The 13,324-nt window shown below is 48.8% G+C and overlaps 1 protein-coding gene across 1 annotated transcript; it reads right to left on the bottom strand.

Moving 5' to 3' along the window:
* Positions 1 to 3,129: 3,129 nt before the first annotated feature.
* On the bottom strand, positions 3,130 to 11,478 carry Klk13 (kallikrein related peptidase 13). The gene is made up of 5 exons (XM_051174346.1): positions 11,393 to 11,478; positions 6,198 to 6,387; positions 5,828 to 6,096; positions 3,956 to 4,092; positions 3,130 to 3,338 (listed from the first exon to the last, which is right to left on the bottom strand). The coding sequence occupies exons 1-5, from the start codon at positions 11,442 to 11,444 to the stop codon at positions 3,156 to 3,158; spliced, it is 831 nt and encodes a 276-aa protein (XP_051030303.1). The 5' UTR covers positions 11,445 to 11,478; the 3' UTR covers positions 3,130 to 3,155.
* Positions 11,479 to 13,324: the final 1,846 nt, after the last annotated feature.

Below are 13,324 nucleotides of genomic sequence, written 5' to 3'. Positions count from 1 at the left end.
TGTTGAAGCTGGGTGTGGTGGGGTACACCTGTAATCCCAACACTCAGGAGTTAGAGGCAGGGATATTAGGAGTTCAAGACTAGCCTCTTCTACATGATGAGTTTGGGGTCAGCCTAAACTACCTAAGGCTACATAAGACCCTGTCTTATGTAGTGTGTTGGAGAGAACTTGTATGCATATTTCTCCTGTGTGTTATAGCTAATAGAGGACATCTTCAGGAACCAAGAATAATGGGATAAACACCTTAAGAAAATCTATTTTTATAGATATGTTCAGGTAGGAGATGCCATGGTTTTAGGTCTCCATGAAGCAGGAATCATAGACAAAAATAAGACAAAATACAAACCGGGTATGGTGGCACAGGTTTATAATCTCAGCTGAGGCAGGAGGATTGCTCCAAGTTCAAGGGCTGCATATGTGAGTCCAAGGCCATTTTGGGATGTGTGGTAAAAACCTATCTCACAAAAAGAAAAGAAAGCCAAAATATATACACCATAATATCCTATATCCCCAACCTGCCTCTGTGTCATTGTTCTGTAGTCATGTCACACTGGTCATCTCTTGGTCCCAGAACAGCAGAGTTCTAGTACTTTCTCAGAGATATAGTCCCCACACTTTATAAAACCAGCCCCCTGGGGCTGGCAAGATGGCTCAGTGGTTAGAAGCATTTGGTGCTTTTTCAGACGATCAGAGTTCTGTTCCCAGCTCCACAATTGCCTGCTACTCCAGCTCTAAGGGATCCAATGCTCTCTTCTGGTATTTGTGGTCACTGCACTCATGAGCACACACACACACACACACACACACACACACACACACACAAACACACACACACACACAGAGAGAAACATAAATATAAAATATTTCTTTTTTAAAAACCAGTTCCTTTTATACTTGGGATCTTTGCCCACGTGTCTCCTACTTGAAAAGTTCTCAACTCACCTTATTTGAACCAGCTTTCCCCTAATTCCAGAACAAAAGTCCTGTCCTTATTCTTTGCAGAATGACATATTTCATGATCCCATAGAGATTATCACAACACATGGCATGTGGGTACAGCTTTCCAGCTGAGTGTCAGATGGTATTCAAAGCAACAGCCTGGAATCTTCTCCCCCACAGATCGGCCACTCCTGTTTGGTTACACCAGTTGTTATTGGCCACTCAACTTTTAGCCTCCCTCGTGCTGCTGGGAAAAATTTTAGCCTTGAAGCAGGTGGCTGGTTCCTCTGGAAACTGATACAACCCTTAGCACACATCAGGTTTTCTAGGGACTTTCCAAAAAATCAACTTAATGTCATTATTATTTGCTATTATCTCTTTTCTTTTTTTGAGACAAAGTCTCACCTTGTAGCCCTAGCTGTCAAATTCATGGAGATCTGACCACCTCTGGTTTTCAAGAGCTAGAATTAAGGGTGTGAACCACTATGCCTGACTATCTTTTTGTTTTTTTAAATTAGGTTTATTTTAGGTATATGAATGTTTTGCCTGCTTTCATACACTTGTACAGTGTGAATGCCTGTTGGATCTGTTAGAACTTGGGTTAAAAATCAGTGTGAGTTGGGCTGGAGAGATGGTTCAGAGGTTGAGAGCATTGACTGCTCTTCCAGAGGTTGTGAGTTCAATTCCCAGCAACCACATGGTGGTTCACAACCATCTGCAATGAGATCTGGGGCCCACTTCTGGCATACATGCAGGCATACGGGCAGGTATACATGCACTGTATACATAATAAATAAATAAGATAGAGAAATCAGTGTTAGCTGGAACTAGGGTCTTCTTGTTCTCCACTGAGCCACCCACTAGCCCTTCTTTTAAATGTATGTGTGTGTGCATGCCTGTGGGTGTGTGTGTGCATGCACGCATGTGTACGTGTGAGTGACAGGTGTGCACCAGGACACCTGTGTGGAAGTCAGAGGACAACTTGTAGAGCTGGAGCTCTCTTTACATCATGTAGGTTGTAGAGACTTGAACTCGGGCTGTCAGGCTTGGTAGGAAATGCCTTTATTGCTGAGCCATCTCACTGGCCTCTGCTATTATTGTTTGAGACGGGTTTTTGCTTTGTAGCTCAGGCTGGTTTCAATCATCATCCTCCTGCCTCAGTCTCTCAAGATGTGTGCCACCACATTCAGGAGCACCTCCCATTTTGGGAAATGCTTGCTCTCTCTTTCTTGCGGCTCAGAATTTACCCTTGTAATAAGGCTCTCAGGGTAAATTATGAACCCATTTTAAAGGCAAGAGGTAGAGAGCTGGATGTGAGTCACAGACATCTGTCATACTGCAGGGTGAGGCAGGATGATAGTCAGGAGGGTTTCAGGCCAGCTTAGGCTGCCAAGCAAGACCATGTCTCATGCAAAATAAAACAAAAAAGCAAGCAAGGAAGTTTTGAGTTTTATGACTTATTCAAAGCAGGGATTAGCATTAAGCAGATGCAGGGTCATAGGCGAAGATATGAAAACAAGGACTATTGAGTAAGAATATTCATAGAGGAGATAAAGGGAGACTCATGGGGGTGATAACCTAGAAAAAGAGGCCTTTGGCTCCTGTAACTGTAGGGACCAGAGAGCTGTTGATCTGTGGTGGTAGTGACTCAGAGAGGGGCAGAGTTGACAGGAATTGGGCCTTGTAGAATGTTGGATATAGTTTGTGTCAGGATATTGGAGTAGGAATGAGCTAGGCAGAGGGTCTAAAGTAGCTGTGGTGAGTCACCTTGAAGTGCATAGGATGTGGTCATGGTAGAAGATTCTGGACAAGAGAGACTTGCAGAATGAAAGGAGTCTAGAACTTTCTTGAATATAAAACCAACAGTGTTGTCAGGGGGTAAATATTTTGACGGTTCCAAGAAGCTGTTGGGTAAGGTCTATAAGCAAAATGCTACTGAGATGAGTTCATGAAGTGCCTGAGTAGCATAAAATGAATTGGGATATGCAAGATATCCAGTTCATGGTGAACACGATGTTGTAGCTGAGGACTTGGATGGTATTTGGGTTGGGATACTCAAGTTATTGATGTATTTCAAAGCTAGTAGAGGGGTGTAGCTGGTAGTGGATGTGAGTCTGAGGTTCTAAAGGGACACGTAGGGCAGAGGGGACAGAGAAGGAGGAATGCACAGTGTGATAGGCACAGGAGGGGAGGAAGACAGGCAAATTAACCCAGTTTTATTGTGTGCTCTTTGTCCATCTCTGCTTTGGAGTATTTCTGATGGTCTCCCAGATCCAACGCAGATATTTTGAGACTCGTGTGTAGACACCAGGTCTGTTGGGCTGTCCACATGGAAAATCTCCCCACGAGATGATGCCATAGAGTTTGCCATTGCAAACCAGTGGACCCCCGGAGTCACCCTAGGTTGAGGAAGAGAAAGAAGGACTCTTGATAAAGCTGAACAGAAGGTAGAGATGGGGGAGATGTGGGGAGGAGAATGAAAGATTGAGAGAGACAGATGTGGAGAGTCAGGGGGTTGGAGAGTCAGGGAGATGGAGAGTCTGAGGGATGAAGAATCAGAGGATGGAGAGTCAGGGAGATGAAGAGTCAGAGGATGGAGAGTCAGGGAGATGAAGAGTCAGAGGATGGAGAGTCAGGGAGATGAAGAGTCATAGGATGGAGAGTCAGGGAGATGAAGAGTCAGAGGATGGAGAGTCAGGGAGATGAAGAGTCATAGGATGGAGAGTCAGGGAGATGGAGAGTCAGAGGATGGGGAGTCAGGGAGATGGAGAGTCAGAGGATGGAGAGTCAGAGGATGGAGAGTCAGAGGATGGAGAGTCAGGGAGATGAAGAGTCAGAGGGGTGGAGAATCAGAGGGATGGAGAGTCAGAGGGATGGAGAATCAGAGGGATGGGGAGTCAGGGAGATGGAGAATCGGGGAGATAGTCAGGGAGATAAGAGTCTAGGGGATAAAGAATCAGAGAGATGGAGGATTAGAGGGGTTGACGGCCTTTTTTCAACATTCTCCATATCTCACCTCACAAGAGTCCTTCCCGCCTTCTTTGGTACCAGCACAGAGCATGTTGGCAGTGATTTTCCCAGGATACACTTGCCGGCACTCCTCATCTGAGCGCAGTTCAATGTTGGCACACTGCAGGGTTTTAGGATAATTCACTGGGGGGGAGAGAGACCATCTGAGGAGGCTTGTCCTGGATGTTAGAGAGTCGGAGTGGGCAGGAAATTGAGATGGGATAAGATGAAGGGAAAGATGAGGCAGAAAGTAGTAAAGAGACAAAAATATGGACAGACATGTGAAACAATGAAGATAAAAGGGGGGGGAGGGTGGGAGGGCTGTGGCAGGGGGAGACAGAGATGGGGAGAGGTAAGAGATCTGAAGCTGGGGTACTGGGGAGCCACCCTAGTCTGTGGGAACATGAGGACCCAACCAGAGTTCAGATCCCTAGAATATCTAAATTTTGGGAGCCGGCAAGGTGGATTGCCTATAATTCCAGCTGGTTAGCAAGGCCAGTCTTGCCGGCAGGTTTGGGTTTGATGGCGATACCCTGCCTCAGTGAGTAAGGTGGGAGGGTGGTCAAGGATGTCCCAGCATCAACCTTGAGACTCCACATGCACTGGCACACACGTGTGCCCACACACAAGCAAATGTGCATACACACAGGCACACCACGTGCGTGTGGAAATAGAAGAGGGGGAGAGAATTGGAGCTGGGTAGGGGGCAAGAGGAAGTGAGAGACCGGGTGTGGTGTTGGGGGAGGGAGACGGGGCAGAGCGAGGCATTCCTGTGGAGATGCCTGCTGACATATGTCATGCTTCATGTTAGCCACACGTGAAGCACATTCTCTACTGCTACTCTGCATCCTCAACACTTCTAATTTTATTTTGCTCTTTAAAAATTTTGTGTATGTGTGTATGTATGCTAAAATAGGTGTGAGGTCTGGGAACAACTCTTGGAGGCCAGTCCTCTTCTTCCACTAGGTGGGGGACTGAACCCAGGCGCCGGGTGGTGGCAAGCCCCAGCACCTTTATCCCCGAGTCCTCTGGCCAGCCCTTTTTACTTCTTTAAAAAGAAATCTTGAGACAGAATTCTCTGTGTAGCCCAGGCTGACTTCTTCTCTATAGCTTTGGCTGGCCCTGAACTTGTGATCCTAATGACTCAGTCCCCCAGGTAGCTGGCACCATAGGCCTGTGCCACCAGGCCAAGCTTATTATATAATCATTTTTCTGAGTCTGAAGAGATGGCTCAGGAGAAAAGAGTTTGATTGTCAGCTCTCATGTTCGGCAGCTCACAACTGCCTGTGATGCCAGCTCTAGGGGATCTGACACCCTCTTCTGGCCTCTGTGGGCACTGCACTCACAGGCACAAACACACACACACGCAGAACAAAATTAACTGTGTGTGTGTGTGTGTGTGTGTGTGTGTGTGTATTTGCAGTACTTGAGAGGCTGAGCCAAGTGGATCTCTGTGAGTTCCTGGCCAATAAGACTACATAGTAAGACCTTGTCATAAAATCCCAAACTCTCTCTCTCTCAACATATATATGTATGTATGTATCTATAAAAATACTCATATATTTGTAATATTAATATTAAGAAGATACATGATATATGTCTTCATTTATGTAAACTTAGTTTTATAAAGGGACTGGCAAGATGGCTCGTTGGGTAAAGGTATTTGCAGCCAAACCTGAAGACCTGAATTTGATACCCAGAACCCAAATGGTGGAAGGAAAGGACAGGAATCCTGCAATTTGTTCTCTGGCTTTGTTATATGCACCTTCCTTCCAGCACACACCCAAAACCAATACAAATGTAATAAAAAGAACCCTCCTCTGACTTCCCCTGCTTGTTGCTGCCCCAGATTCCTCCAGCAGCCAGTGCAGGCGCTTACCCTGGGGGCTGGTGGTGGTGCCCCAGCCAGAAACGCGACAGCAGGTGCCAGTGGGTAGGCAGTCGTCCGGGGAGAGTGGCAGAGTACGGATATGGCTGCTAAGCTGGACTGGGGACTTCAACTCCAGGAGCATGATATCATGGTCGTGGTTCAGGTGGGTGGGGCTGACCTGGTATTCAGGATGGGGGATAGAGCGGACCACCTCCATTGCCTGCTCGCCGTTCTCCACACGCCCCAGGGCATGCTTGCCTAGGTGAACTGTGTACCCACTGTGGGTGCAGGAAGTGGTGGGAAAGAGATGGATGAGCCCAGGTCTGTCCCCGCCCCAGCCCCAGCCTCTTCCCCACCCTGCACTCGAGGCCCTACGTACTCTTTCCTGCAGTGAGCTGCTGTGAGTATCCATTTGGGGTGAACCAGAACACCTCCACAGAGAAGCCGTCCATGGACTAGGAGAGCTGCCTGCCAAGGCTGAGAGTGGGGGAGGCAGGTGTAGCCACCTGGGAGAAAACCGTTGGTCCCATTGGTACCATTGAGAATCTTGGGATAGTCCCGGGAGATTCCTGTCAAAGACAAGAAACGGTTAATTAATTTGTCTACCCATCAATCCATCTACTATCTATCCATCCACTCACCCATTCTTCCAGCTATCAACCCCCATCCTTCTGTTGATCAATTCACCAGACATCCATATACATACCTTCTCATACATTCATTCATCTACCCACCCACCCATCTATATATCGACCAACATGCCCACCCATTCATCCATTCACATGCCCATCCATCTACCCATGCATTTACGTATCCATCCATCCATACAGACATATATACATACATCTATCCATCCATCTACCCACTAATCTACCTAGCCACCACCCCATTGATTCACATGTCCACCCATCTACTCATTCATCTATGTATCCATCTATCCACTCACACACCCATTTCCATATGTTCATCCACACATGTATATATCTATCCCTCTATCCATCCATTCATCCGCCAACCTACCATGTATCCATCCTCTTAACCACCAATCCATTCATCCATCTCTCCATCCATCTTCCATATCCCACCTATGTATCCATTCACCCACTGCTAATCCATCCAACCATCCACCTAGACTTTCAACACATACTTACTTTGGTGCTTTTCCAGTTCTACAGACCACCTACAAGTAGCCATGCCCAAATTCACATTTCCAACCCCAACCTTTGCAGCTGGAAGCTCAAATGCTATCAATCCAAACACCTCTAGAAATTGATCTTTCTCACCCCAACCTGTTCCTTCCAGTCCTTCTCATCTTGATGCTTAGCCCAAACTTTGGGATCAACCCTTGCTTCCTTCCTTCCCTTCATTATTCACAGTAGTCCAGTCTATCTCCTAAATATTCAGTTTAAAATGTTTAATATTTATCTATTTTATGTGTGTGAATGTTTTGCCTGCATGCATGTATGTGCACCATGTACATGCCTGGTGCTCAAGGTGTTAGAAGACATCAGATTCCCTGGAAATGGAGTTACAGATGGTTTGAAGTCACCATGTGGGTGCTGGGAGCCAAACCTAACCCTCTGCAAGAACAGCCAATGCTCTTAACCACCGAGCCATCTCTCCAGTTCTCTGATGTCCAGTTTTTTTTACCAACTTCCTGCCACCACCTTGGAGGGAAGAGCAGGTTGCCTGTAATCTCAAAGCTGGGCAAGCAAAGACAGGAGGATCCCAGGGGTTTGCTGGCAGCTGATACAGTTGAATTGGAGAGCTCTAGGTTCAGTTGGAGAGATTGTCTCAGAAAATAAGGTGGAGAATGATAAAGCAAGACACCTGATGCTCACTTCTGGCCTACACACATGCATGCGCACGTGCACACACACACACACACACACACACACACACACACACACAGAGAGAGAGAGAGAGAGAGAGAGAGAGAGAGAGAGAGAGAGGCGTGTCCCCTGGAAGTCTATTTGGTCTATTTGTCTGAATCTCCACCTCTCTCCTCTTGGACCACTCTGCTGTGGCCTCGTACACCTGTTCTCCCAACACACTGGAGCCTCTCCTAGTACCTGCTGCTCCCTCCTTCTGCGTCCTTCTTCCTTATGTCAATCATAGACCCACATGTTTCATTATGCCAGTCAGAGCCACATGTAGGTCTTGAAGACAATTAAAATAAAATCCAAGTCTCGGTTCCTTGGGGACGCCACACTCATCTCAGATATTCGTTTATCCACATGGCCAGACATAGCACGTGGTGCAGGCAGGGAACACTTGAGCTGGTGCATGGAGAACCCAGAGGCGCGTGGCAGGGTCCTGCTTCCCTGTGAGATGTAAGTCTGTATATTACTTCTTCAGCAAAGCCTTTTGGGACCCCCGGTCTAAGGTTCCCCTCCTGGGCCTCAGGCATTCTGTGAGGATGCTCATTAAAGCCTCAGCTCTCCATCCATCTCTGCAGGCTTGTGGGTAATTCCCTCTCCCTACCCCATCCCCATGTTCCCTATTCACTCCCCTCTCTCCTCTCCTCTTTCTTTCCTTCCTCTTTTTCTTCCCTGTTCTCTGCACGCTGCTCTCTCCCCTTTGACTTTCTCTTAGTTCCCCTACCTTTTGTCCCTCTCCCTCCGTCTTCCTTCACCTTCACCACAAGCTGCACTGACAACAGCCATCTGAACTCTGTTCAACAGTCTCATTCCTAGGACCTAGCTAGCATATGTGGCCACAACAGACACAGCTGTGGGCGGTGGGGCAGATCATCTAGACCCCAGTGGGCTACTTTTTTTTTTTTTTTACTTTGCTGTGTCCTGCAAATGACCAACCTCAGCTTCCCTCTCTGTCAAGTAGGAAGAACACAGTAGCCCCTCTGTGTCTGTGGAGAACTGTTTCTAGGGCTCTATAGGCATTGCAACCTAGGAATGTTCAAACCCTTTACATAAAGCATCATGGTATTTACATATAACTTCTACACATCTTTCCATCCCATTAAACCACCCCCTGATGATTTTATAATAGCTAATAAAAGCCAAATACTGTATAAACAATGACTACACCTTATTTCCCCAGGAGTAATGTCATAGTGGGAAAGCCAACATGAGCTCAGCACTGGAAAGAATAGATTTTTTTTCTTTTTGCTGCTTAGTTGGTTAATCCTCAGAAGAGGAGCTGTGAATACAGCTGTGGGGGCTAATCACAAATGGATTCATTAAACTTCCAGCCTAAGCATCTTACAAATGCTTAGCTACAAGGGAGGCCCCTTGTCTGACAGCCTGCTTCCTCGCCTGCAGGGGATGGGCCCCATAATTTTGAGAGTTAAGGGCAGAAATAGAGGGTCATTTTAGGTGGGACCAGAAAATGAGACAAGGGTGACATTAAGAGGTAGATACAGGAGGATGAGAAGTTCAAGGTCATCCTTGGCTGCATAGCAAGTTTGAGGCCAGCCTGGGCTACTTGAGACCCTGTCTCAAAAATGAAAAAGTGAATAAATAAATGGTGAACTCAGAAGCTGAATTATGGCTCAGTTCCCTTTTAACTCTGGGTGTGTCCGTGTAGAAGACTCATGAGGAGGCTGGACAGATTGAAACCCCCACTCTCATCAAATTCTCTCTCAGTACCAGGGGAAGCAGATCCTTACCCTGCACCTGGACTTGGAAGGTCCCAGCATCTTTAGTAGCTATTTTACAGAAGACAAAAAGAGCCAGTTAAGCCAAGCTTGGTGGCATAGGCCTGTTAGCCCATCTCCTTGGGAGAACACAGGGGGATGGCAAATTCAAGACCTGCCCGGGGTACAGAAGTTCAAGCTTGTCTGAGGAACTCAGTGAGATTCTATCTCAAAATAAAACGTAAAAAGAGATTAGTGGTAGAGAATTCCTTAGCTCTCATGGGGCCCTGAGATTGATATGCACATGCAGACACACACTAAGGATCTAACCTTTCCCCTTTTTCAGTTCTAAGGATTGACCCTAAGGCTTCAAACATGCTAGAAAAGCACTCTACCCCTAAGCTATATCTCCCGCCAATAAACTTTAGTTTTCAGTGTGCGCACAGGTGCAAGCACACACACACAAATCAATCAGTCAGTCAGTCAGTCAGTCAATCAAATAAAGTAAATAGAAAACATCAGGAAAATGAAGCAAAAGAGTTGAACTGTAAAAGCCCTTTAGGTCAGAAGTTATGCAGGCTTTCCGATGGACTTCCAGAACAGGGCACGGTGGACCGGGTAGACAGCCTGGATTAGTGTACTGACTCAGGTGTGGCAGTGTCTTTGGGACAGGATCCTTCTGTCCCTGAGTCCTGGGAGTAATTGCAAAGCACCTACCTACTTCACTGGGCTCTGGAGGGTTCCACAAGATGCAACATGTGGGGCTCCTGGCCCTGGGCAAGGCACCAGGAGGGCCAAGGGCGTGGATCCTAGGTGTGGTACCAAAGCAAGGCAGCCACCCCACCTCCAGGCAAAGGCTGGTGCAGGGTGCTAGGCTCTGTGACCCTCCTCCTCTAAATCAGAACAAAGCCCCGGGGAGGTCTCTGGAAGCCTCCATTACTTATCTAGGCTCCTAATAGTGGCTCACCTCATAGTGGCAATTAATTATTAACTAATTATTTGGATAATTGTTTCAGTAGTATCTGCACAGTTCCCCCACATCTGCTGTAGATGCCACAGGCAGAAGGCATGCAGTGCCTGGTGCTTGTCCCTGGTAGAATAAATGAATGAGTGAATGAATGATGCATGCATACATGGGTTTTCTAGAGAGCGTGTTTGGGAAGGCAGAGAAAGGGGCTGGGCTTGTAGCTCAATTGGTGTTTGCCTAACATACATGGCCCTGGGTTCCACTCCAACACCCCATAAACAGAGCCTGGTTGGCACACACTTGTAATCTCTGATGCTGGTAAGGCACAGGCAGGAGGATTAGGAGGATTAGGAGTTCAAGGCCATCCTCCGCTACATAATGCGTTTGAGACCAACCTGGTCTACAGGAGACCCTGTCTCAAAAAAAGCAAAATACAAAGCTACTAAAATACCAACTAAGAGCCTCGGATTATGGCCCAGTGATTAAGAGTACTGTGTTCTCTTACAGAGGACCTGGGTTCCAGTCCCAGCACCTACATGGCAGGTCACAGCTATCTGTAACTCCAGGGATCCTGACTTTCAGAGTCTTTTCTATCAGACATACCCTCCTTTTCTTATCCCAAACAATCCATGTTGCAGAAGAAAACAATTGTAGGCTCAAGTCTTGCTCACAGTACCATCTCTTAACATTTGAACCTGCTGAGCCTTCTGAGAACCCCGCCCTCGGGTGTGTGGTAGGGGGGTGGTGCTGCTAGGAGCCAAAAGAGTGGGGGAGGGTTGGGGGCTTCTCTGAGCTGGGCCATCTCTGGGATCAGAGGTTGGTGTTGGTGGGTTGACCCTAGCTGGGAAATCAGGTCACCCAGCGACCTGTGTGAAGCTATCAGCGTGTCCTCCCTGGTCCTGAGTGGGTGGGTGGGGGCGGAGCACGGGTCCCCCCCTACGCAGTGGCTTGATCCTTCCCACCATTGGGGTGAATGACCTCCCTGCCTCCACCCCTGGGCCGGAGTACTCACCTCCGGACAAGGCCACGGTCAGGCAAGCGATGGCAGCCACTAGGGGCCACATGATACCTCCGGGATGGGGGTGGGCAAGGTGGGCGGGGCCTGAGTCGAGAGGCTGAAGTGGGTATTGCAAAGCAAGCCCGGAGACCGAAACTCTCTGCGCTTTGCAATCTTGAATTTTCTGGCTCTATTCACTTTGAAATCCCTGACCCTTGACTCTTGCCAGCCCGTAATTCCATCCGCAGTGCGTGTGAGACACCCGAAAGCTGGTCGAGGGACAGCGACCACTCCTCTGAGCTCCAGCGTCTGCCATCACTTCCAAGAGATCACCCTTTCCTACCCTGCACTCTGAGCCCTGGGTCCAGGCAACATTCCCTCGCCCATCACTCCTTCCCCGCCTCTGACCCCATTCTCCCCTTTCTGGGCCTGTCCCGGACCCTGGGTCTCCTCCCTGGCGTCTAGTCTTTCTGCATGCTGCAGGTTTCTGTCTCCACCTGCGCCTCACGCTGCTGACTCAGCTACCCTGTATCCCCTTTCCATCCCTCCTCTTTTCTCCTCCTCCCTGTCCCCCTCCAATGCCCCTTTTTGAGGCCTCTACCCCTCTCCCACCCAGGGACCCTACCTGAGGAGGGGCCCAGGTGGCCAACTTCAGCTGCCAGCTGCCTAGAAACTTCAGCTCCGACCCATGGCTTTTAACCCCTGAGCTCCCTCCCCCAGCGCGCGCACCATTTCCCGGTGCTGGCTCCCCCTCTCCACCCCCAATGGCTCAGCTTGATGTTGACAGGCACCCCCCAGCCTGGGTTCGGCCCTTGTCTTGGAGGCGGAGCTTCTGGGACAAGCTGGGACCCAGATCTGGCCCCGCCCAAGCCCGACTTGAACCCACTGTGAACCTTCTTGTGGCAGGACCACGGAGAAGGGGAGAGCCCACTTCCCTTCTCATACTCCTCCTGCCTCCATACTCCTGGCCACGCCGCACCCCACTCCTTTCCTCACCTCTGCTCTCACCGTGTGCGCACCCCTAGTCTGCCCCAGCGGTCCTTTACCCCCGCCTTTACCATAGGGATCACCCTGAGCCTGTGCCTCAACGCCTGTCGCTTCACCAGCAGCGACCCAAGCTGCTCTCTCAACGTGAAAGCCAGCACAGCCAGTGGGAGTCTCACCTCCAGCCTTGTTTCTTCTGAAACTCAAGGTGATGCCCACATATGCTCATCACCCCCTTCCCAAGATACACACCACCATAGGTGCCTGGCCAACAGAGTGTCCAGTGCCCCTGGGCTTGTGTGGGGCAGAGACTGAGCCTGGGAAAGTAGTTTGGACTAGGCTGCCTCTCGGAAGCGGTTGGTGAGGTGAGGGAGTGCATGGCCCGGGTGGGTGGAAAGCAGAGGGCTGGGCTGTGTATGGGGGCAAGCTGGGATGGGGTGGGGTGGAGGAAGAGGAAGGAGGAAGGGATGGTGTTTGAGGAATGAGTAGGTGGCTTCTGGAACTCTGGCTGGGTGGGGCACCATGAGTTAATCCCAGGGGGTGGATGGGGCAGGATTAGGGATTAAGAAGGACAGGCGTGGGGTCAGAATTTGAAAACAAGCCAAGGATGGGGAACCGGTGAAGTTTGGAAAGAGGGAGCTAGTAGAGATGACATCATTAAAATATAGGCTGGTGGGGTGAAGGATCACAGAATGGGAGGTACAATATTAGGGAATGGTATAGCACAGACCAAGGGAGTTAAGGTTTAAAAATAAGGCATTGAAGGGCTTTACCAATAGTAGTTCAATTGGTAAAGTGTCTGCCTGGCATGCAGGAAGCCTGTGTATGTTCCTTCCCTGTATAGGGGTATGCACCTGTAAGCCCAACATTAGAGAGGTAGAGGCAGGAAGACCAGAGTTCAAGGTCATCCTTTGCTACAAAATGAGTTTAAGGTCAGTATGGACTTTTAAAAACGAAGGGGAA

This window comes from Phodopus roborovskii, unplaced genomic scaffold (genome assembly GCF_943737965.1).
Source record: "Phodopus roborovskii unplaced genomic scaffold, PHOROB, whole genome shotgun sequence".
NCBI classification, from domain to species: Eukaryota; Metazoa; Chordata; class Mammalia; order Rodentia; family Cricetidae; genus Phodopus; species Phodopus roborovskii.
Note: the sequence above shows the minus strand (reverse complement) of the source record. Positions and strands in the feature narration are given on the sequence as shown.

What these genes read in the sequence shown, in the direction of transcription:
- Klk13 (XM_051174346.1), bottom strand. Translation starts at nt 11,444, where the DNA reads ATGTGGCCCCTAGTGGCTGCCATCGCTTGCCTGACCGTGGCCTTGTCC. An exon ending in CACCACCACCAGCCCCCAGG is followed by an intron (nt 4,093 to 5,827) that starts GTAAGCGCCTGC and finishes TCTCCCCCCCAG; the next exon opens with TGAATTATCCTAAAACCCTG. An exon ending in GCGGGAAGGACTCTTGTGAG is followed by an intron (nt 3,339 to 3,955) that starts GTGAGATATGGA and finishes TCCTCAACCTAG; the next exon opens with GGTGACTCCGGGGGTCCACT.